The 24,771-nt window shown below is 38.6% G+C and overlaps 2 protein-coding genes across 3 annotated transcripts in view; one reads left to right on the top strand and one right to left on the bottom strand.

Moving 5' to 3' along the window:
* LOC117597395 (uncharacterized) overlaps positions 1–24,771 on the top strand; it is a 273,283-nt gene that overhangs the window by 63,506 nt on the left and 185,006 nt on the right. The window lies entirely within an intron of this gene.
* On the bottom strand, positions 370–2,545 carry LOC128318619 (uncharacterized). 2 transcript variants are annotated; one of them, XM_053235597.1, is made up of 3 exons: positions 1,906–2,545; positions 1,677–1,769; positions 370–1,527 (listed from the first exon to the last, which is right to left on the bottom strand). In XM_053235597.1, the coding sequence occupies exons 1-3, from the start codon at positions 1,975–1,977 to the stop codon at positions 1,030–1,032; spliced, it is 663 nt and encodes a 220-aa protein (XP_053091572.1). In that variant the 5' UTR covers positions 1,978–2,545; the 3' UTR covers positions 370–1,029. The 2 variants fall into 2 exon arrangements, with proteins under 2 accessions (XP_053091572.1, XP_053091574.1); XM_053235599.1 differs by lacking the exon at positions 1,677–1,769.

The raw sequence follows: 24,771 nt of genomic DNA, 5'->3' as shown, positions 1-24,771 counted from the left end.
ATATTTACCTCCTCAACACAGCACACTGTATAGTCAGTATTATAGAACATAATAACCCTCAAGGATTATTACAGAGAATCTACAAAGAATGTGTCATCATTAGCATAATGTTGAATAAATGCCTAAAATAAAAATATTTAAAAAATACCTGCTAGAGATAGACTTTAAGCTAGCTAGCACAGTGCAGTCAAGTTTCTATGATACTGTGTGTGTTTTTAGACTTGAAATATCAATTAGCATGGTAAGTATTAATTAGCAGGATTTAAACTCATTGCTATGAATAAACCTACAGGCTTTGCTCCAACAAAAACAATGTACAGTGTGAGGCGTCATGGCAACAACAAACACGGTGAACTTAATTCCCACAAAGGTTGTAGGTCATACATCACTAATGACCCATAAATAATCTGCTTTCTTTTAACATTTTACACAATGAACAGTAAATGGCTCTGAGTCCATATAGGAGGCAGAACATGAAGACTTCATTTCTTGATTTTTAATAAGATCTGTAAGAGCATACAGTGTAGAACTGCACAAAAGTACTGCATACAACAGAACTGTGCAAAACACAATACAAGAGATACAATACACTGTAAAAGCTCAAGTGCAATTAGAAAATTCTGTATGTATATTTTACATACATTTATTTTACTGCATCCTGATTTGAACTGGAAGTTCTGTGTACAAAAGAACAATTTAAAACAGAATATGTGCACACTGTGCATGTTAAAGTAATACATATGTAAATGAAATATATCATTACTGCATTTTAGTACCAGACTACGCAATAATATCACCTAGAGCAAACTGGTTTGAACTGCAGAAAAGTGCATGAGAACTCTGATTTACAAAGCTTACTAATTTCACTTCTCCATCTAAAGGTCTTCTTCTCCATCAAATGCCTTTGCTTTAGATCAAAAGAAATATGGTTCCTTACAGTACCGTTTAAAAGACATTAAAATAAAGGATTAATTAAATGATTTCTGTTCATTTAAATGAACAGATTTCTGAAACATCTTGTGCAAAAGGTCAACCATGTAAAACCAAATTCAACAATTCTAAGAAAAATTCAAGTCTGTCAAACATCTGGTGTGAAAGTTCAACCATGCTGTTCAGCAACTCTGCCAAAAAATTCAAATAATTGTCAGACATCTGTTTCCAGCTGCAGTATTGCCAAAAATAATCACTGCCATGAAAACGTTTAAATTGCAGCTGCAATAATTTGTTCTTTAGAGACTGCACTCTTGCAGTGCACTCACTTCCAAGGTTCACAAAGATTTTCTGGACGGCTTCAAAGGTGTACCTTAAGTCCTTGGGATACTCTATGTTAAGAGCGTAAAGCAGACCAAAGAGGAGAATGAAGGCTTTTATGGAGTCTCCCAGATTGTCCATAACTACTTCCTCTTCCAATACGATTGCCACATTGACCACCGTGGAATTTGATCCTGAGTGAGCAGTGCAGTCATTTCCCACTTCAAGGATTCCCATTTTCATGCCCTTTGTGCACGGCCCCAATGCATCAGTGTCCTATGAAACACAGTAAATAATGGACAACAGTCAACTATTTCATAAAGAAACCGAAACAACTGAACTGGGGTAAACCTTTGTAAGGTGTTTAGTTTAGGTTTGCAGCAGTAGTGCTTGTAAAAGTTCAAATAAAACTCAAAATAAATGACCAGAATGGTGTTTGAAATTGAAGCTGTCTCTCTCATGTACAAGGGAAGACCATGAAGAACAGTAGAGCTCCTGTGTGAAATTACATCCATGGTCTGCCAAGAAACACAGGTTATGGAGTGTCAACAAGTGAGCCATGACACCATTTAGTTTAAAAACATTGCTTTACAGCTACAAAAAAACACACATAGTACAATATAATTCTACAGAGAATTACTGTAAGTAACAGACCTGGGCATCCAGTTTTTCAACAAGTTCTTCCAGTTGACTCTCCCCTACTTGTGTTGCTTTGGCTCTGTACATTTAAGAAAAATCACCCTAACAGCTAATGTGTAGCTTATTAGCTAGCATTACCACAACCAGACTTGTTTCCTTTTAGTAGTGCATCATCTTCAAATGAATCTGTACACAGCTACATTCGCTAACTTGCTAGCTACCACCAAAGTGTTAGTTATTTCACTGCCTACTGAAATTGCCAACTAGCTAGTGAACCGAAACAGATCCCTCGCTAATGATGTCCGTTAGAATGAACAGTCTACAACTCCTAACTTACTGATGGAATTTGGGACAAAAACTAGCGATCTACCACCAGAGGACTAAGAAGCACTATAAACTGGATGGAGATTGAAAAGCTTCTTTTAAGCGGTAAGTTAATATTATGTGTGTTTTCTCCTTTCCTTTAAGCGTAATGTCGGATGACTCCAGACAAGTAAAAATAAAAAGCGCGCGGTAACGTCCGTAAGGCCGGAAGTGTCCTTCTGCGCATGCGTGGAAGAGTCATCATGCCCTGTGTTTTGCTCGGCATTTGAACACCACAGAGGTGTGAACTCTACACAGGTCATTTCAATCAATGTTCTGCTGAGAAACTCCAGTGAAACACCTGCACAAAACTCCAGCACCATCTTCTCCTTTTGAGGCTGAAAGCTTTCCTCCACCGGAGCCTCTTCTCTCATCTGAGCTTCTCTGGCCTCGCTCTCGCATGAGAAAGACATGAATAAGAGTTAATACAACACAAACATTCAGCATAACAAACAGCTGCTTAACAATTAAAAAAACATATTGCCCTCATCATTTCCTCTTACTTTTTAACACAAATTAAAATGAGGACATTCAAGTAAAATCAGGTCTTAACTGTGTTCAATCTTTTCTCCACCACATTAGTAACATCTTTCTTCTAACGTCTTTCTGGTCACATGACCTCTAATTACACACAAAACCTGTTTTATCCAAACTAATAGTTTTTTCTCCCGCTTCCCTCAAAGTCCTTTTAGCTTCTCTGTCATTTCTGCAAACTTACAAACTCGTAGTAGGAGATTCATCTTCAGCTTCCTCTGAACACAGTGTGTGTGTGTGTGTGTGTGTGAGAGAGAAATGTTCTGGTACAGAAGCAGAAACACCTCTATGGCATCAAAATGCTTCATTGTGTGACTTCACTCCGTGACATCGTTCCCCACAGACACAAGTGTTCCTGATAATATACACTAACACTGTTCCACTGCTGCTAATGCTTTCCCTTCTTTTACACTTTTATAACACACTTAAAGAAGAAGAAAAAAGAATAAAAGAATAAAATATCACAGCTCCTGTTTGCTGCATTCTTAAGCTTTCTTTTCTTTTCACTCTAAATGTTCTGTGTTGAAGATATTTAGCACTGAAACGGGATGATAAACGAACTAATGCATAAAAACATGCCAAAAACCCCATAAAATCCTCCAGTTAAAGTGTTTCACCCTAAGAAACCATCATCACACGCTCATAGTGAGTGTTTATGACTTTAGTGTGTGAATTGTTTTGGTTAAATTTAGTCCTCTTATGGAATGGATTTTAAACATCTACAGCAATCAGTTTGAAATTCTGCACTAGTGTGATTTTTTATGAGGAAGATGTGTACTGTTAATTGGTGTTCATTGATTAGAATATGTTCAATAAGTTTTAAAAAGTTAATAATCTGATATTACGGTCCTACCAAGAACCAAGAGTTTAAAAACATACGCTGTGTTTATAAAACTTCTGAGGTTTACACTTGGGAATAACTTTCCAGTTGAACCAGGTGAATATACTTTATTAATGACTGATGATGTGACTTTCACTGGACGTTTTTTCACGTGGTTTCACGCGATTCGTCACGTGTGATCACGCGGCACCCTGCAGTCTCGCTTCTTAGAGTTTAAATTCATTTGTTGTGCTTCACACAACATCCACCAGGTGGCGCCTGGAACAACACACTGCAGCTCAACACACAGCACACTGACAACAATGCAATGTGTGTTCGCTTAGATTTAAGAGAAAATATTAGGTATGGTTTACATAAAAATATTAAAGTGAACACAGAAGTCCACAGGCAGATCAGACTGCTCTTGGCAATGATTAGCCTTGAATCGATCTTTAAATATGCCTAGGCTTATAGATTATTACATTATATATTTAAAAGAGAATTAACATCATTCTCTGATAGGGTCTGATAATTTATTAACTGCACGTTTAATGTCATGATTTCCAGAAAACATAAAATATCCACAATAAAATATAAATAAAAATAGCCTAATAATGGACACAAATATTTAGTAATACAGAGATTGGAAAATCCATTTCCACGTGACTGCATGAGTGTAATGCAGAGGATCATTATTTTATGTGCTTTGTAAACACACACTTCATTGTGCTCTCTGCAGGTGTTCATGAGATAATGTGTACATAAATATTACTCAGTTCAGTGCTGATTAACAGCTGTGAGATATAAAGTCGCACTTGCAGAGTTGCCAACTCTCACGCATTTACTAAGTCTCAAGCCAAAACACAAGACAATACCGGGAGTGCTTGTGCTGTTTAATGCGCTTAAGAGATGCTTTTCTCCAACGCACAACTTACATTTTACTATTATTGTATATACTCTGTAAATATTATGAATTAAAAGTCATGCGCATATTTCCATTTTGCAAAACAATTTGTCATAACAGCAACCGAGTCGCTGTTAAACTTTAAAGATGCGCGTGCATGCGTGTCAAACAGACGGAGCGCAAGAGAGAAATAGAAAGGAGAAAGGAATTTTTTTTTTTTTTTTACAAAACAGTAAGTGTAATTCTACCTCTGACCTGTTAACACTTAGATTGTGCTTTATGAAAATGTACAGAAATGTGCAGAAATGAAAAACTCACAAGCAAAGAATTCAGTGGATAAAGAAGTGGAAAGACATGCACAATGAACACAACTATAGCTCATGATAAGAGATGGTGAAAGGAGAAATGAGCTATTTAAATTTTTTCTGGAGTAAAATATGTTCAGTTAATACCAATGTAAATATAGTTGCTGTGCTATTTACTTGCCATTTTGTTTACTATATTTTTAAAGTTCATAGACCTCACTGAGTTTTCTTTCTTTATTCACATGTATTCTGAATTCATAATGTGTACATTATTTGAAAATTACTCAACTCTGTATTACTCAATTCATAGTCTGCAGCTGCAATAGTTATGAAATATTTGTCCTAACCATTTTACTGTCTTGTGTGAAAAAGTGAGTTTTTGTAATGTATTAAAATTACCTTCATAATAATGAGATGGGATTAAAAAAAAACAATGCACTTTAAAATTACCTTCATTATAATGAGATGATTACACAGATTTGTAAAACCGTATTTGAACTATTAACAAGTTACCCATCATTCTTAGAATTGCAGTAGTTATCAAGTCGTTGTTCTAACCATTTAACTGTCTTTTCATTTGGTAATTTGGGGAGGGTACATATTTTAAAGGTCTAAATCAAGTTCAAGTTCAAGTTGTAAAACATCACTAGATCTTCCTTCTGATTTAAACTGTTTATTAAATTTCATTATTTATCTGGCCAAGAAATGTATACTTATTTTATGGTCATCATCACGTGTACCGACTCTGAAGATGTGTTTGGCACAAGTGGCTAATTTTCTTCCTTTGGAAAAACTTACATATGACTTACAGAAAAAATCTGAACTATTCTGGCAGATATGGACCCCCTTGTGGGATCTACTTGAACAATCGTGACTTTAGTCCTGCCTACTTTTTTTTTTTTATTATTTTGCCGTTTGGCTTTTCCATGATCACTCCATTATACTAACAGATTATTGTTTGTGTTTAAATGTTTGTCGATTGTATATTGATCTGGCTCTGCTTTTTTGTTGTTGTTAAAAATCAATAAAAAATATATATAAAAAAAAATGAATGACAATAACTTTGGTTCATCAAATGAATTTACTCAATCCTTGTGGAGAATGACTGCCTTTGAATTGCAGGAAAATACTGACAAGGTTATGGTCTGATCTACCAAGTGGGGGTAGGGTAGTAGCACTACATGCTTCTTTAACATTTGCATACAAAAGGTCTGGTGTTCTGTTTTCCCGTGTAGTGCAGTCAACAAACAGGTGGAAATTTGGGAGAGTGGAATCCAGATCTACATTGTTAAAGTCTTCAGTAATGACCACAAAAGCTTCTGGGTGTTTAGACTGTAACTTAACAACAGTGGCGTGTATAACGTCACATGCTGCTTCCTTGTCAGCTGACGGTGGTTTTAGTGATTATGGTGTCATTGTTTGGTGGTAAATTCTGCACAAGACAAGGAGCGTGTGATAAAATTTGTTTTACCTTCCTGGTCGTTGTCTTTAGTACATTACGCCATGTTAAGCATTTAGACTGGCCTGATAGATCGGCCTAGCCTACAGTATCTACAATCCATTCTCGCTTATTGTTAACGCTCCCAAGGACACCTTGACATCTGTATGGAAAAAATGCAGTCCATCCAAATGTAAAGGAATCTCAAAATGACCAAGATCAGCAAACTGCATTCCCAAGACATCAGGCTGATGAGGTCTGCTGGAAGTTCCACTCCAGAAATACACCACCATCTGAGGTCCACTGGTGTACATGCTACATTGAGCACCATCAGAAGACATTATAAAGAACGAACATCATGCACACGTAATCCTCTCAAAATAAATTAGTTACCCACTACATACGGTATGACACTATCACAAATGTAAACATGTTGCAACAATGTCATGCGTTGGTTGTGCCTAAAGTGTCAAATATTTATTTAATGTTTTGCTCTTGATTTTAGGGATGTTGTTGCAGCCATAGACTACATCACTAGCCATAATGATGAACTGCCCGCAAGTTCAGTGAAAAAACAGCTCTGTTGTGACAGTGGAGTGGACGTCAGTGAGCGTTCCATTTGGAGGATCAGGCAAATACTTGAGTGGAAGTAGGGGAAAACTCAAAATTGTTCCTTGATCAGAGACAAAAATAAAGAGATACGTCTCCAACAAGCCCAAATATGGATCAACGAGAAGGTGACATTTCACAAAGTCATTTTCACTTGATGAAACCACGGTGGTTTTGGATCACTTTGTCATAAGAGTGGCAAACGAGTGTCCAAACCAAAGCTGAAACACCCACAGAAAGTTCATGTTTGGGGAGCAATGTCCAGACTGGGACTGGGACCTATTACAATCTTCGAAGGGATAATGGACCCTCTTTGGAAGGGATAATGGAAAGACAGACCCTCTTTGAAGATGCTGTTATAAAAAAAAAACCTGCCACTCCCTAGATTATGAAAAACTTCAGAGTCCATCACCACTTTTTCCAGGACAATAACCCGAAACACACTTCTGCAAGCAGAGTCATTGCTACAGAGGGTATAAATTGGGTGAAGACTCCACCAGAATCCACTGATATGAATCCCTTTGAGATGGTGTGTCATGCTCTGAAAGACTAGATTCGTAAAGAAGCAAAACAAACTACAACGTCTGATTTGATTGTTACCATAATGAATTCTGGTTTGAGGAACTTACAGTAACAGCATGCAACAAGTACATAAATAAATTCTTCCAGCAGTGGTTGAGCATCAGGGTGGACACACTGGAATGTAGCATACATAGGCTAAAGTGTAATGCCATAAAATGAAAATACTGTACATTTCTGACCACTTTCCAATAAACATAAACTTTTTATTGGCATAATCATTTTGGTGTATTTTTTAGATTAAACTGGAACATAATAAAACTGAGTGCTACAGTAATGAGTGTAGCCCCCTATCTATATTTATCAACAATCGAACATGCATGCCAAACAAAGGTAATAAAAATACTGTGACACCCACTATAGAGGGAATAGTGAATTAGTGAGTGATTTCAGATACAGTATGACCACAGGTGGACACAATGACAAAAAATGCAACTTATAAAGTCATATACTGTAAGTAATAATAAATACACAGTTGTGGGATGCAGCCTAAACTCACAATTGCGAGAATTAAACTTGCAATTGTGGGAAATTCAGGGTGAGTGAAACTGGCAAAACCGGTTGGTCGGAAATTCCACCTCACGCCCCATGAATGGAAGATTATCCAACAAATTTACCCAGAGGTAATATATATAAAGAAAAAGCGGGGCCATGGTCGAGGGCCGGTTTGTGAATGGGCGGCAGAGCTGGAGAAGGTGAATGGTAAGAATTACACACCCATGCGGATTTAGGCTAATGAATGTTTCATTGACTGGTGGTAAGGATAAAGAGAGGAAACAAAAGAGCATTGGTAGAGCAAGAGCTGAGCTGCATTGAGCCGTGTGTGTGTATGTTGTTTAAAATAAAACCACTGAAAAGTGAGCGAAGTATTAATGGCCAATAAAAGAGCCTTTTTGAGTTATCTGCCAAGCCTGCCTCCAGTCTCCTAATTTCCCTCGCAACCCAAATGTTTGACAACACCAAACACCAAAGTTTACCTCAGTTTGCATAGAGAAGTCACCATTTACATCTACAAACTGAGGCCTAAATCCTGACTAATGGTGTGGAGGAAGACTAGACAGACAGGTGCAATCTTGGGTTACGGTAGTCACTGAAAGCACAAACAGACACAAATAAGTAGACTCGCAGGAATGAGAAACCATGTGTGTGTGTCTGAATACATCATAATTAATCTACAATCTTCCAAAATATTCTATATTTAACCCTGAGATCATAAACTTTGTTCCAGTAGTGAAATAGTTTATATTTTTGTTGTAATGAACAGCATATTTATTGTGTGTTGAATAGTCCTCTTTTAGATTCCACTAAGTCTTCCAAATGTACAATAAATTTGCAGATTATGGAGGAGGACACTACTGAGAACAATGTCCAGGAGAAACAGCAATCAGCACAGTCTACAGCTCTTCTGGATAATAACATTGCAACCAATTCATCAGTGACTGAACAGGTAAATCTCCCCAATCATAGTAGTAGTGTTTGTTAGAGCATCCTCTTTATTTATTTTGTCTACTTTACTACCTGCTGACTGGGTGAAAGTACACTAACTGTGATTTAAATACGTGACAACAAAAGTAGAGTAGAAAGGTATTAAATGAGTGACACTGTTTATTTAAGTGTTTGTTTATTATCTTTTTTGTTAATAGTTTCTATATAGAGTCCCCAGAAAGCAGGTTTTAGTCAGGCTGAGAGGAGTTAATGCTATTTTACTGCCATATTTAAGCATTAACTACAAAACAATGTGCATGTATGAATGCATCATTTATTCCAACATTTTTCGAAATATAATATGAACATGGAAATCATAAACTTCATTCCTATTTTGAAACAAATAATATTTTAGTTTTAACATGTTGAAGCTATTCTACTGCCACAGTAGCAGTAACCACAGAACATTAGACATTAAATATTCAACATGGCAAACATTCAGCTTTTTCGGTTTGTCGAGTGCAGAATGTTTAGTTATTCTTCCCCCGTCGTTGAGAGCTTTATTTGTCATAAGTGTATATTAGTTAGCTCTCTGACGGAGAAGATTGCAGCATTTAAGGTGTGCGTCCAGACTCCAGAGAGGGTTAATGAGAGTGAGAGCAGTGTAGTTTCTGTAGGGGAAAGTCTGGATGCCTTAGGTGGAATTAGCAATCGCCCAACTCCGTCATTTGAGCCCTCATAGCGGGGCGAATGAATGATGACTTGGTGGCATAATCGCAAAGCCAAGGCTAATGCTAAGGCTTGCCCACAGGAGCACCAATCCTCTCCGCTTCACGTATCTAACAGGTTTGCTCTCCTAAGTGAAGCACCAGCCAAGAAACCTGAAAGAGCTCTGGTTATAGGAGACTCTATCTTAGGGCACATAAAATTGGGTAGCAGCGCTAGTTAGGTGTATACCGGGAGCCAGGGTGCCGAACATAGCAGGTAATCTTAGAGTCTTAGGCAAGAATAGGTTTTCAACGGTAGCTAATGAGATACACTTTCTTCAGTCAGAGGTTACTAAGAGCAACATCGTAGAGGTGTGTAAATTAGTGAAGGTGATGTCTGATGCAGTAATATGCTCTGGCCCCATCCAAAAGTGGCATGGCGGTGTAGCTTACAGCAGGTTATGGTCACTGAACTGCTGGATGCCCAGGTGGTGCACCAAAAACAATGTAGGCTTTATAGATAATTGGAGTAGTTTTGAGGGCAAGGCTGGCCTGTTAGGGCGGGACGGTGTCCATCCCACTCAGGAAAGTGCTGCTGTCATTTCTTGCATCATAGCACATAGTCTCAGAACAGGCCTAGTTAATCAGTAACAATCCAGAGCCAAGGCCAGGGAGCACACAAGCAGGCTTAACAAGACCATCTGCTAGCTGCACTGAGTTGTCACGTAGGGTCCACTATACTGAGACTGTGTCTGTTCCCTGAACTAAACAAAAATGTAGAAATACTCAGAAAGTTTGTTTTAGTGACCTAATTAACATAAAATTAAATCATAGTGAATACACAGTCAACACCTTTGATCTGAAGCTAGGACTGTTAAATAATAGATCGCTTACATCTAAAGTATTTATTGTTAATGAAACTATTACTGATCAGGAGTTTAAAATTTACTGTGTTTAACAGAAATGTGCATTAAAACAAATGAGTATGTAGCATTAAATGAAGCTAGTCCTCCTGGATACAGTTATATACATCAGTCTAACTGGCAGAGGAGGAGGTGTCGCAGTTATTTATAATGCTAATCTAGTATTCAACACTTTTGAAGTTCTTTTTACTAACATAACATATGTAGCCACAAAAATACGTCTAACCTAGTTGTTTCTTTAGACAAAGCATTAATTGTTGGAGACTTTAATGTTCATTTTGATAACCTGGAAGACGCTCTGAGAATAGAGGTTGTGTCCATTCTAGATTTGGTAGTGGTCAATCAGAACATGATAGGACCCACTCATAATGGTGGTCACACTCTTGATCTAATAATGACGTTTGGATTAAATATAGAAAGTATAGTCAAATTTCCACAGTCTGAAGTTCTCAGATCATTATCTCATCTCTTTCAAAATGTGTCTTAATCATAATATATGCACCTTGCCATCGTACCATGTCAAATGTACATTCACGTCAGCTACTGAGTGAGTTTTATCAATAATCTCCTAGAGTTATCAACTATGATAAATCTCCTAGTGATCTACACTATATTACCAAAAGTATTCGGTCACCTGCCTTGACTCACATATTAACTTAAGTGCCATCCCATTCCTAACCCATAGGGTTCAATATGATGTCGGTCCACCTTTTGCAGCTATTACAGCTTCAACTCTTCTGGGAAGGCTGTCCACAAGTTTGAGGAGTGTGTTTATAGGAATTTTTGACCATTCTTCCAAAAGCGCATTGGTGAGGTCACACATTGATGTTGGTCGAGAAGGCCTGGCTCTCAGTCTCCGCTCTAATTCATCCCAAAGGTGTTCTATCGGGTTCAGGTCAGGACTCTGTGCAGGCCAGTCAAGTTCATCCACACCAGACTCTGCCATCCATGTCTTTATGGACCTTGCTTTGTGCACTGGTGCACACTCATGTTGGAAGAGGAAGGGGCCCGCTCCAAACTGTTCCCACAAGGTTGGGAGCATGGAATTGTCCAAAATGTTTTGGTATCCTGAAGCATTCAAAGTTCCTTTCACTGGAACTAAGGGGCCAAGCCCAACTCCTGAAAAACAACCCCACACCATAATTCCTCCTCCACCAAATTTCACACTCGGCACAATGCAGTCCGAAATGTACCGTTCTCCTGGCAACCTCCAAACCCAGACTCGTCCATCAGATTGCCAGATGGAAAAGCGTGATTCATCACTCCAGAGAACGCGTCTCCACTGCTCTAGAGTCCAGTGGTGGCGTGCTTTACACCACTGCATCCGACGCTTTGCATTGCACTTGGTGATGTGTGGCTTGGATGCAGCTGCTCGGCCATGGAAACCCATTCCATGAAGCTCTCTGCGTACTGTACTTGGGCTAATCTGAAGGTCGCATGAAGTTTGGAGCTCTGTAGCAATTGACTGTGAAGAAAGTCGACGACCTCTTTGCACTATGCGCTTCAGCATCCGCTGACCCCTCTCCGTCAGTTTACGTGGCCTACCACTTCGTGGCTGAGTTGCTGTTGTTCCCAAACTCTTCCATTTTGTTATGATAAAGCTGACAGTTGACTGTGGAATATTTAGGAGCGAGGAAATTTCACGACTGGTTTTGTTGCACAGGTGGCATCCTATGACAGTTCCACGCTGGAATTCACTGAGCTCCTGAGAGCGGCCCATTCTTTCACAAATGTTTGTAAAAACAGTCTGCATGCCTAAGTGCTTGATTTTATACACCTGTGGCCAGGCCAAGTGATTAGGACACCTGATTCTGATCATTTGGATGGGTGACCGAATACTTTTGGTAATATAGTGTATCAACTAGATCACTGTCTGACCCCACAGAGCTTGATTAGGCAACTAACTGATTGCTTAGAGTCAATGTTCCACTATACAATAATGTAACCCCCTTAAACAAAAAATAATTAGAGAGAAAAAACTAGCATCCTGGTATAATGATAATACACACCTTAAAATAGACCAGTTGAAAATTAGAATGTAAATGCTATCAAACTAAATTGGTAATATTTCAAACAGCATGGAAGGAGAGCCTGCTGAGCTATAGAATATATACAGTCAGGTCCATAAATACTGGGAACAGTGACACAGTTTTGGTAATTTTGCCTCTGTACACCACCACAGTGGATTTGAAATGAAGCAGTCAAGATGTGACTGAAGCATAGACTTTCAGCTTTAATTCAAGGGGTTTAACAAAAATATTGCATTAACCGTTTAGGAATTACAGCCATTTTTTACAGAGTTCCTCCATTTTCACAGGCTCAAAAGTAATGGGACAAACTAATATAATCATAAATATTAGGATTATTTTTATTACTTGGAGGTAAATCCTTTGCAGTCAATGACTACCTGAAGGCTGGACCCCATGGACATCACCAAATGCTGAGTTTCCTCCCTTGAGATGATTTGCCAGGTCTTTACTGCAGCCATCTTCAGTTGCTGCTTGTTTGTGGGTCATTCTGCCTTCAGATTTGTCTTCAGTAAGTGAAAAGCAGCTCAGTTGGGTTGAGGTCAGGTGACTGACTCTGCCATTTAAGAACATTTAATTTCCAAGCTCTTGGGCTGCTTTCACAGTATGTTTTGGGTTGTTATCCATCTGTACTGTGAAGCGCTGTCCTATCAGTTTTGCAGCATTTGACTGAATCTGAGCAGAAAGTATAGCTCTGTACACTTCAGAATTCATCCTGCTACTTCTATCAACAGTCACATTATCAATAAACCCCAGTGACCCAGTTCCATTGGCAGCCAAACATGCCCATGCCATAACACTGCCTCCACATGTTTGACAGATGATGTGGTATGCATTGGATCATGAGCCCTTCCTTTCCTTCTCCATACTTTTCTCTTCCCATCATTCTGGTACAAGTTAATCTTGCATCAGAACTGGTCAGGCTTTTTTTAGAGGTTTTTAGCAAAATCTAATCTGGCCTTTGTGTTCTTGAGTGTTACCAGCGGTTTGCATCTTGAGGTAAACCGTCTGTATTTACATTCATGAAGGTGGCTCTTGATTGTAGACTTTGACAATGATAGGCCTACCTCCTTCAGAGTGTTCCTGACTTGGCTAGATGTTGTGAAGGGGTTGTTCTTCAATAAGAAAAGAATTCTGCAATCATCCACTTTAGTTGTTTTCTGTGGTCTCCCAGGCCTTTTGGTGTTGCTGAGCTCGCCAGTGCATTCCTTCTTTTTAAGAATGTACCAAATTGTTGATTTGGCCCTCCTAAAGTTTCTGCTATCTCTCTGATAGGTCTGTTTTGGTTTTTCAGCCTAATGATGGCCTCCTTCACTTGCATCAACACCTCTTTGGACGGCATATTGAGAGTTCCCATGAACAGCTACCAAATGCAAATTCAACACTTGGAATCAGCTCCAGACCTTTTATCTCCTTAATTTATCATGATATAAGGAGGAAACAGGCCACAGCTGGCCACGAAACTGCTTATCAGTCAATTGTCCCATTACTTTTGAGCCTGTGAAAATGGAGGAACTCTGTAAAAAATGGCTGTAATTCCTAAACAGTTAATGCAATATTTTTGTTAAACCCCTTGAATTAAAGCTGAAAGTCTACGCTTCAGTCACATCTTGACTGCTTCATTTCAAATCCACTGTGGTGGTGTACAGAGGCAAAATTACCAAAACTGTGTCACTGTCCCAATATTTATGGACCTGACTGTATAGCCAATCACAATCTCTCAACCATGTGTGTTTTAAAAAAGACTAGAACACAGAATCTCTTCTAATGAAAACTCTAGGTAATTTCATTATCTGTTTGTGTTACCCATAATGCACTGCAAGTGGAAAATGTACCAGTCATGTTTAATGTCTTCATACAAAATCGCTAGTCCTTTTAGCTAGCAGGTTATTAGCGCTATACAGGCTACAATAAGTATGGAATAAAATATGACAGGGTGGTGTGATGAAGCGGAGTTACTGCCCTGAAGTTGATTATTTTCCTATAACAGTAAGTTACAACTTTACCTCTAACTGTTACAATGTTCTGACACTGGATACTCCTTCACTAGTGTGAACAACTTTTGAGCTAAATGTTTGATAGGTGTACTCCTGTGCTAGCTGCAGCGCCCTCTAGTGTCCAGTTCATGTCTGTCAATTTAGGACACAGCCACAGTGACAGGAACCTCATCAGAATGAGGTGTCTTTGTGATTACAGTGTGTGTGTGTGTGTGTGTGTGTGTGTGTGTGTGTGTGAGGAGATGTGTACTCTAGAGAAATTATGTGGGGAATGTTTGTAAAGCTCAAGTCGATTTCATGAATCAGAGAGAAGAAAAACGCGCTTGCAGGCAAGAGTAATCTCATTACGCACACACACACACACTGTGTTTATATGGTATAAGAACATGCTGGAATGTGTAATATGTGATCAGACAGAGAATACTCGTTTCTAATTGGATGCCTCTAAAGTAGATTTAGGTTCTAAATCACTGTAATTATGTGAATTGTAACCCCGGCAACAAGCTTAAACATGTAGTTACAGATCCTTGAACAACAATCAGAAATATGAATGAAACTGATCTAAAGGCTACAAATGATTCTCAAGAGAAAATATTTTAAATAGTGACAAATTTAATTGAGTGACATATTTAATTGAATATCACAATAACATTAAAACAAATATAGTTATTAAAACCTTTAATCAAAATAAAAAATAATAAACAAATTTTGCAAAATATCAAACCGATTTATAGACTTTTTAAAAAAATAATTTCAATCTTTAAATTCTTTTATTCTGTTGGCAGATCATTGGTTCTATGTAAAGAAATGCTTGAAAAAATAAAACATATCCTTTAAATTAAAAAAGTAAACTAAAAAAAGAAAATAATAGTGAAATAAAAAAATACAGAAAATAATAAATAATAAAATAATAATTTCAAACAAAAAATGGCTCTTAATGGAAATCAGTATCAATATGCTTCTAAACAGTATGAGCTAGGGCTCTAATATAGATATCTATGATGTCAATAAGAAACACACACACAGTCACACACACAGAGGAGTTTACTGGAGTTTAGAGCCAATGGAGGGGGCACAAACTTTATATGACTCTAATCTGACAGGGCTTTATCACTGATGTGTGTGTGTGTGTGTGTGTGTGTTCCGGTTTAAGTGAAAGTCAAAGTCCATTTTGTGGAATAAGGAAGCAAATCACTGGCAGGAGAAAAACACAGTAAGTATGTAAATGTAAAGCTCTAATATGTGAATGTTGTGAATGTGCACTAGATGAAGAACAGTTCAGTTGATTTGTACTGAAGTTGTAACTTCCACAGTTTACTGTAGGAGCTGATTTCCCTGTAAGTGAAGCGTGTGATGATACAGGGTTAGATTTAACACCGCCATGTTGGAGTGAAGTAAATATGTGTCCTGCAGTGTTTCTCTCTCTAATGAAGCGCTGGAGCATGAGGCGTCTCTTCCAATTGAGGAAAATCGCTAGTTCTTTAAAAATGGTGTCACTGGGCTCAGTGCTTCATTTGGAAATCTGCAACTTTTTGTAGATTTGAGTCTCTGTACTCCCTAAAAGTCTGAATGACTGTACGTAGGATGTTAAGGCCATTGAATTGCTGCCAGTCAGTGTCACTTTCAAAGCCATGCGCAGGTTGACAGCGTTTAGCCTCCTTGTAAGAGCTTCTAAAAACCTTCCACATTCAGGCTAGCGTTATCACTGCTAGTTGTGGGAACGGTCACCAAACTGCTTCATCAGTGACCTTCAAATTCTCTTTCTCTCTCTGTGTGTGTGCGTGTGTGTGTGTAGGTTTGCAGGTGTAATCTGTAGGAGGAGACATGACCTCCAACATGAGTGTGTCTGTGAAAAAGCGCTTAAAGGAATATGAGAGGTGAGCGAAGGGTGTGACTCAGTGAAAAACAGAGATGTTCTCACATTCACCAACACTAAACAGATCAGACTCTGATGTGTTTCTGTGAAAAGTGACTAGTGAATAGTTTAATTCAGCAGCTTTGTCTCAAGATGTTCAAAACCAGCTAATGATTAGTCACATTAAGCTATTAAAATTTAAGACATTAAAAACATCTAACACATCTAAGTATGAAGGTTAAAGAATCGTATCAGTGTTAATAAGGAATACCATCAGATTTTAACTACAGTTGAATTATTCAGTATTGCTGCAAAACAGTAATAATGATGCAGTGGTTGTGTGTGTTTAGTCTGATTCAGGGTGAGAGATCAGACTCACCTGAACCCAGCTGTGTGTCCATGAAGAGTGACGAGTCAATGGATCAACCAGTAGACTTCAGAGACACAGACTGTGCTACTGATCTGAGGTGAGGACAGTTTAATGTATGAGTGCAGTGTTTTATCACTCACACTCTCATAATCAAACATCTCTCAAATATCTGTGTATTCACTGCTTTGTGTTTGTAGTTATGAATATGATTTATAGTCCTTGTTAAACTTTTAACAAGTGTTTTGTTTGTTCATAGACTGCAGAAGAATAAATCAAAAATCATTAAGAAGAGGCATTTGGAGGCCATATTCAAGGTGTGTGTGTGTAACTTTTCCTAATCCCAGCATTTTAATTAATATCTCTATCTGTCTGCTGCCAGAGATTTGAGTAATCATTACACCTATTCCACTCTCACTGCAATGTGACAGAACAAAATACTGAGCAACACTAAGAGAGAACACGAGTGTATTGTGTTTTCCTCATTGGTTTCTAACACATAGAAATGCTTAATGACTCTCCTTCATTATTTTGCTCGTCTGTGCCCTCAGCTGAAACCAGTTTGTCTGGATGCCACCTATTGAATAGGCCTGGAATACATGATTTTAAAATCCCCAAAGCTATATTTAGTGCAAAACCTTTTTATTTATTACATCTGCTTGTAGAATCTTTATGATTAATTATAGAAAAATGTAGTTTTATATTTTCAGTAATATGAAGTTTTCAGTAATGAACACATACTCATGTGACATAATAGTGTTTCTGTATTTTTCTCATTGTGTTTCAAATCAGGATCTGGAGCACAAAGTCATCACTCTGTTAAAGAATGAGCTGAAGAGATTTAAGAATCTCCTGAGTCCAGATTACCCAGCATGCTCTGAGAGGGAGGTGGAGGATGAGGAGGATCAGAGCAGTGTCAGAGAGGGAGCGCTGAAGATCACACTGCACGTCCTGAAGAACATGAACCACACAGATCTCGCTAACACACTGCAGAACAGTAAGAGCTCATGGAGTTATAACATCACTTTAACTTTAGAGGAAGGAAACTGCTCTAAATTTATTAAACATATCATAATGATGTGCTTTTATCAACAGAATATAATAACAGATCAGTACTGACATTACATATGCTATACAGATATGAAAATATCAATAGTCAACAGAGATGATCATAGAGTTTACATTTTATTCTTCTTTTTATCAGGATTTGTCGTGTACCATCGAAAACTCAAATCCAAACTGAGAGAGAAATGTAAAAGAATTAATGAAGGAATCTCACAGCATGGAAGCTCAGCACTTCTGAATGAGATCTACACAGATCTCTACATCACAGAGGGTTGGAGTGGAGACGTCAATAATGAACATGAGGTGAGACAGATTGAGACAGCGTCCAGGAGACCAGCAACACAGGAGACACCCATCAAATGTAATCAGCTCTTTAAAGACAAGTCCATCAGAAGTGTGCTGACTAAAGGAGTTGCTGGAATTGGGAAAACAGTCTCTGTGCAGAAGTTCCTTCTGGACTGGGCTGAAGGAAAAGCAAATCAGGACGTCACCTTCATGTTTCCACTTCCCTTTAGGGAGCTGAATCTGATGAAGCAGAAAAATCTCAGTCTGATGAATCTTCTTCATCACTTTTTCCCAGAAATAAAAGAATTACAATTAATAGACTGTAATGTTCACAAAGTGATGTTCATCTTTGATGGTCTGGATGAGTGTCGATTTCCTCTAAATTTCCAGAACAATGAGAGTTTGTATGATGTGACAGAGTCAGCCTCAGTGGATGTGCTGCTGACAAACCTCATCAAGGGGAATCTGCTTCCCTCTGCTCTCCTCTGGATAACCTCTCGACCAGGAGCAGCCAATCAGATCCCTCCTGAGTGTGTAAACCAGGTAACAGAGGTACGAGGATTCAGTGATCCTCAGAAAAAGGAGTACTTCAGGAAGAGGATCAGTGATGAGAGCCTGGCCAATAAAATCATCACACACATGAAGTCTTCACGAAGCCTCTACATCATGTGCCACATCCCAGTCTTCTGCTGGATTTCAGCCACTGTTCTAGAGAGAATGTTGGGTGAAGCAGAGAGTGGAGAGATCCCCAAGACTCTGACCCAAATGTTCACACACTTCCTGATCTTTCAGATCAAACACAAGGACCAAAAGTACCATCAGAAATGTGACCCTGATCCTCAGCAGACCAGAGAGAGTATCCTGGCACTGGGAAAACTGGCTTTCCAACAGCTGGAGAAAGGAAACCTGATCTTCTATGAGGAAGACCTGAGAGAGTGTGGCATTGATGTCAGAGAAGTGTCAGTGTACTCAGGAGTGTGCACCCAAATCTTCAGAGAGGAGTTTGGGCTTCACCTTGGGAAGGTGTTCAGCTTTGTACATCTGAGTGTTCAGGAGTTTCTGGCCGCTTCATATGCATTTCTCTCTTTCATCAGCAGAAATGTAACAGAACAACAAATCACTGATCTGTCTGATCTTTTAACCAAATCAAACATGTCTGATTTCCTGAGAAGTGCAGTGGACAAGGCCTTACAGAGTGAGAATGGACACCTGGACCTTTTCCTCCGCTTTCTTTTGGGTCTCTCACTGGAGTCCAATCAGACTCTCTTACGAGGCTTAATGCCACAGACAGGAAGCAGCTCTCACAACAAACAGGAAACAGTCGAGTACATCAAGGAGAAGATCAGGGAGAATCCATCTCCAGAGAAATCCATCAATCTGTTCCACTGTCTGAATGAACTGAATGATCATTCTCTAGTACAAGAAGTACAGCATTACCTGAAAAGTAAAGATGACAATCGTCTCAGTGGAGTCAGACTCTCTCCTGCTCAGTGGTCAGCTCTGGTGTTTGTGTTGCTGAACTCAGACGAGAATCTGGATGAGTTTGATTTGAGTAAATATGACAGATCAGAGGAATGTGTTCTGAGGCTGATGCCAGTGGTCAAAGCATCCAGAAAAGCTGTGTAAGTAATTTTAAAATTATTTCATAAATCTATTACTAACTACCTAAATGTAGTATTTATTATTTTAAATTAACACTAATGACGCTGCACTGATTAGGATAATGCTTATCATTAATTACTCTAATCAGTTCACTGTTATTCTGTATGTAAGGAGAATCAGGGAGCTTATTGAAGAGAGCATCATTAAATAAATAGTTTTTTTTTCTCTTTGCTTAACACAAAACAATCTTAATAAGGTAAAATGTGCATAAAAGGTATAGATCTAAGATATAACAGTAAAAGAGAGAAAATATATTAATTTATTGGGAAAAACATGACAGAAAAGTCAGGTTTCAACCCTTTAAACTCATGTTGTCTTGAAATGTGATAATACATAATTAGTACATAAATACAGTTAATTTAATTGATAAAAACACAAATATTCGTACACTGTTTTAACTGCAGGTCTGGACTGCACGATATAGCATGAATATTGTATTTTATAGTGAAAAACTCAATCCTAGAAAATCTGCAGACCCAGATGGTTTAGATGCTTACTTCTTAAACCTCCCGCTGCTAAAAGGTGGAGAACCCTGTCATCTTAATAACTATAGGCCTTTACCCAAATTATCAGCTTTTGCCCAAACACTAGAACTTTTAATAAGCGTACAATTAAAGGAACATTTATAGAGTGAATACATGACTAGATGAAGACCAGTCTGCTTTTAGAAAACGCCATAGCACAACTACTGCTGCTGTGAAAGTAGTTAATGATATTGTCACGGCCTTAGACAAGAAACAACACTGTGTTTGACTTTTCATTGATATGTGGAAGGTGTTTGATAGCGTTGACCGTTCTATTCTGCTGCAGAGGTTGACTGACTCAGGGCTGTCCAGTCGAGCTGTTACTTGGTTTTCACATTATTTGTTGGATAGGACTCTGTGTTCAGGCTGATGGTTTGTTTTCTAATGTGTTGTCTGTCCATAAAGGGGTGCAACAGTGGGACCACTTTTATTCTTTATTTTTATAAATCATTTAGGAAGAAAAGTTGATTACGCAAATATGAACTTTTATGCTGATGATATGATGTTATTTATTGCTGTGCTCCTGTCTTGGCTGAAGCGATAAATAAACTTCAAAAAGCTTTTAAGGGAATAGAATCCCAATTCAAATCATTAAAATTATTTCTAAATGCAGATAAAACTAAAATGATGGTCTTTATAATGACACATGCATCTCTCTAATTTAACACACTCCATTCTTAATGGGAAGAAAATTCATTCAAACCCTGTCCCTTTTTACATTTCCATGTTTTTACCAGTGTTGCCAACTTAGCGACTTTGTTGCTAGATTTAGCGACTTTTTTTCCCAAAAAAGCAGCTAGCGACAAATCTAGCGACTTTTTGGACGAACCTTAACAACTTTCCAAATGTCACCAGTACTGTCCTGCGCGAGCACGAGGTCTTGCTTCCCTGCTGCAGTCACACCCCTCTGTGCGTCTGCTCTGTTCAGTGAGTGGCTGAGAGACGAGCAGCGCATTCCGTTGACCTGTGTGTGTCACTCGCTACAGTTAGCTGTAAGCTCTGCCTCCAAAAACACTGTTCCACGTAGCGTGGAATGTCTTGTTAGAGAAACCTATAATTGGTTCTCTATTTCTCCAAAGCGCAGAGAGGCATACAAGGCCGTCTATCAGACAATAAACTGTGGGGAGAAGCCTTTACTGATAACAAAGGTCTGTGCCACATGCTGGCTTTCCATAGAGCCTGCTGTGTCCAGAATCCTGGATCAGTGGGAGGTGTTAAAATTGCATTTCAGTCTCACCATGTTGAGTGAGCACTGTTACAAGGCAGATGTTCTACATTCCATGTACAGTGACCCACAGAACCTCCTGTATCTCACTTTTTTAAAATCTATAATTAGTGAGGTGCAGTCTGCTGTTAAGGCTTTTGAGGGGGAACAGTCGGATCCGCTCAAGCTGCTTGACTGTTTAATGAGGCTTATAAAGTCTGTCCGCAGCAGAGTCATTAATCCGATGGCAAAAATTGATGTCCTTAAAGAGCCAATAGATGGACACATTTCTCCCAAACCATACCTTGGCTATATATTTGAGTCCAAGGCAGCACAGCTGAACCTCTCTCCCGAGGAGGAGGACTGTGTGCGAAGAAGATGTGTGAACTACACCATCTCCTTAGCAAATGAATTGAGAGCAAGGCTCCCAGATAATATGGAGATACTGCAGCACATGTCTTTGTTCAATGTGGGGGAGACATTAAACCACAACAAGAGCCTTACAGACATGGCAAAACTTGCAGACCTGTTAGGATATTGCCCGGCCACAACTGATAAAACTATTAATCAGTGGAGGTCTATTCACCTTCAGAAATGGGAGGAAACAACAAACATTTTGGCATTCTGGGCTGAAGTTAAGAAGTATAGAGATTCAGCAGGCATAAACCCATATGAAGACTTGGCTTCTGTTGCAGTTTCTGTCCTCTCCCTCCCATAACTCAAATGCTGAGGTAGAGAGGCTGTTCAGTCAAATGGGTGTCATTACAAACAAACTCAGGAACCGCATGTCCCTGCAGACCCTCAGCTCTATTCTGTATATTAGATATGGTTTGAGGTTGGCTGGAGATGCATGTTATGAGCACAAACTGCCTGATAAAGTGCTGCAGCTCTTTGGCACTTCAGCTGCCTATTCATTTAAGTCCTGTCCAGGTTCTAGCTCATCCTCTGCATCCAATATCACCCCACAGGAGGAGAGCACTGAGGGTATGGATCTTGTGGATGATGACCAATTCTGTCTCAGCATTCTCATGGAGTGATCTGGAATCAGAATCACAAAAGTTGTTAAATAGTGTTTTTCTTTCACATACAATGAATTTGCTTTGGTTTTGTGAGGCAGGCTGACTTAAAAAAAAATAAAAATTTTTAAATCTTTTACATTTGCTATGTATGTAATGTTCATTATCTCCATTCAGTTAAATTATCATATTATAATAATAGAGTATTTGAGCATAGATTGACTCCATTTTATGACAATTTCAATCTGTTGATTAAAATGCAGTTTTTTAGTATTCACATTTTTTGTAAATATGCACATAGTTCGTTTGTAAATGTGCACAGTATTTTATTATTATTATTATTATTATTATTATTATTATTATTATTATTATTATTATTATTATTATTATTTTGTAAATATGCACATAGTTAGTTTGTAAATGTGCACAGTATTTTATTATTATTATTATTATTATTATTGTTTTGTAAATATGCACATAGTTCATTTGTAAATATGCAAATAATTCAACCCAAAGGTTTCTCCTCTAGGGGCAGATGATCACTAACGTCCCTGACTGAAACTGAATATCATTGTTGTGACTTGTAGCCTACACTGTGAGAGAACAAGCAAAATATTGTGTGGCAGAACACATTCTCTATGAGTTCTCATTGTACACGTAAACAGAACTGATAATATCACAGCACATATGCTGTCTTTAACTTACATGTCGAGTGGTTTTTGTCCAACGACGTCGTGGTTCACCGGAATTTTATCAGTGCTGTGGAAGTAACTTCTGGTTAACATGTAGTAAGTTCTGTTTCGGTGACTGACAGAAAATATGTAATTGAGAACAGCTTTACTGGACATTCAGCTATATATTTATATTAAATTTGTGAGCACGGATTAGGGGAGAAAACAGTTATGAAGTGCCGACATTACGCAGCGGCAGAGTGCAGATACGACGTGATGACGTCATTAATACGCTAATGACGCATGACGACATTTAGTGACATTTAGCTACTTTCCATTGAAAATAGTTGGCAACGCTGGGTTTTACATTTCCATGTTTTTACATTGACTCTGTGCTACCAATGCTGATATTATTAAGTGCCACTGTTGTGCTGATATAGAGACGCATGACGACATTTAGCTACATTCCATTGAAGATAGTTGGCAACGCTGGTTTTTACATTGACTTTGTGCTGCTCTGTGCGGCATTACATCCTGCTGATGTTTACACACTGCACTGATTTTATGCCTTGATTTTGTGAGTGAACCAGAATCATGAAAATCTGGCTTTAATCTGAGGTTTGTGGTTGTCAGAGGCATCTTGAAGACCAGTTATGTTAAGCTTGGTTGTTCGTCACAACCTTGTGATCACTTTATACAGCCGACAAAATCTACTAGACATTAAACTTCCATCTGCGACCATCAGAGACACTCCGGTCCTCGGACTCAAGTGAGCGGCCAGTCCGACAGGAAGTGCCCGTCGCCGGCGTCGCGAACGTAAACAAAGCCGGGGTAAGCGGGGCGGCCTGCGGGCTAAAGCTAAAGCTCAACCCGCATCGTCCAACGCTACCGAGCATCTTCCCTGCCACTGTACGGTCTCTGGCTAATAAGATCCATGAAATACGGCTATTTCCATGATTCCCAGCGAGTCGCCATGTCACATGACAACCAAACACCGATCCCTTTACGAAAACACAACCAAAGAGAAAACTCACACAGAGACAAAAGTTCCAGACATAAAGCTAAACAGGTTCACAACGTAACTGTCCTTACAAAATGCTTCCCAAATGCTTATAAATCTCATACTGTGGACATGTCACTGACAAAACAGCTTATATTAGTCACAAGAAAAATACTGAAACAGTGATGAATAATGATGATGAATAGCGAATAACAGAATAATGGACTGCCATCTTTGTTATCTTTTCTATAGAAGTCTAAATACACACACATGCCAGTGTAGCATATAGGATTTATTGTTTATTTGTCTCTGTATGCCACAGTTTTAAATTTGGACTCCAACAATTCACATGTGGTTAAAGTGCACATTCTCAGAGTTTAATCAGTGGTATTTTTATACATTTATGGTTTACTACGTCAATATTACAGCACTTTTTATACATTTCCCTCCATTTCCATAATGTTTGGGACGTAGGGCTTCACAGGTGTTTGTGATTTACTCAGGTGTGTTTAATTATTTCATTAGTGCAGGTACAAGAGAGCTTTCAGGATGTATTAAAAAGTGCTTAATTTCTAAAAGGTTAAACATTATATTTGTGTAT

This window comes from Pangasianodon hypophthalmus, chromosome 1, assembly GCF_027358585.1.
Source record: "Pangasianodon hypophthalmus isolate fPanHyp1 chromosome 1, fPanHyp1.pri, whole genome shotgun sequence".
Taxonomy (NCBI): domain Eukaryota; kingdom Metazoa; phylum Chordata; class Actinopteri; order Siluriformes; family Pangasiidae; genus Pangasianodon; species Pangasianodon hypophthalmus.
The sequence above is the reverse complement of the archived record's forward strand: the minus strand, read 5'-3'. Positions and strand labels throughout refer to the sequence as shown.

What these genes read in the sequence shown, in the direction of transcription:
- LOC128318619 (XM_053235597.1), bottom strand. Translation starts at nt 1,977, where the DNA reads ATGTACAGAGCCAAAGCAACACAAGTAGGGGAGAGTCAACTGGAAGAA. An exon ending in TTGAAAAACTGGATGCCCAG is followed by an intron (nt 1,770 to 1,905) that starts GTCTGTTACTTA and finishes GTTTCTTGGCAG; the next exon opens with ACCATGGATGTAATTTCACA. An exon ending in CAATTTCAAACACCATTCTG is followed by an intron (nt 1,528 to 1,676) that starts GTCATTTATTTT and finishes TGTGTTTCATAG; the next exon opens with GACACTGATGCATTGGGGCC.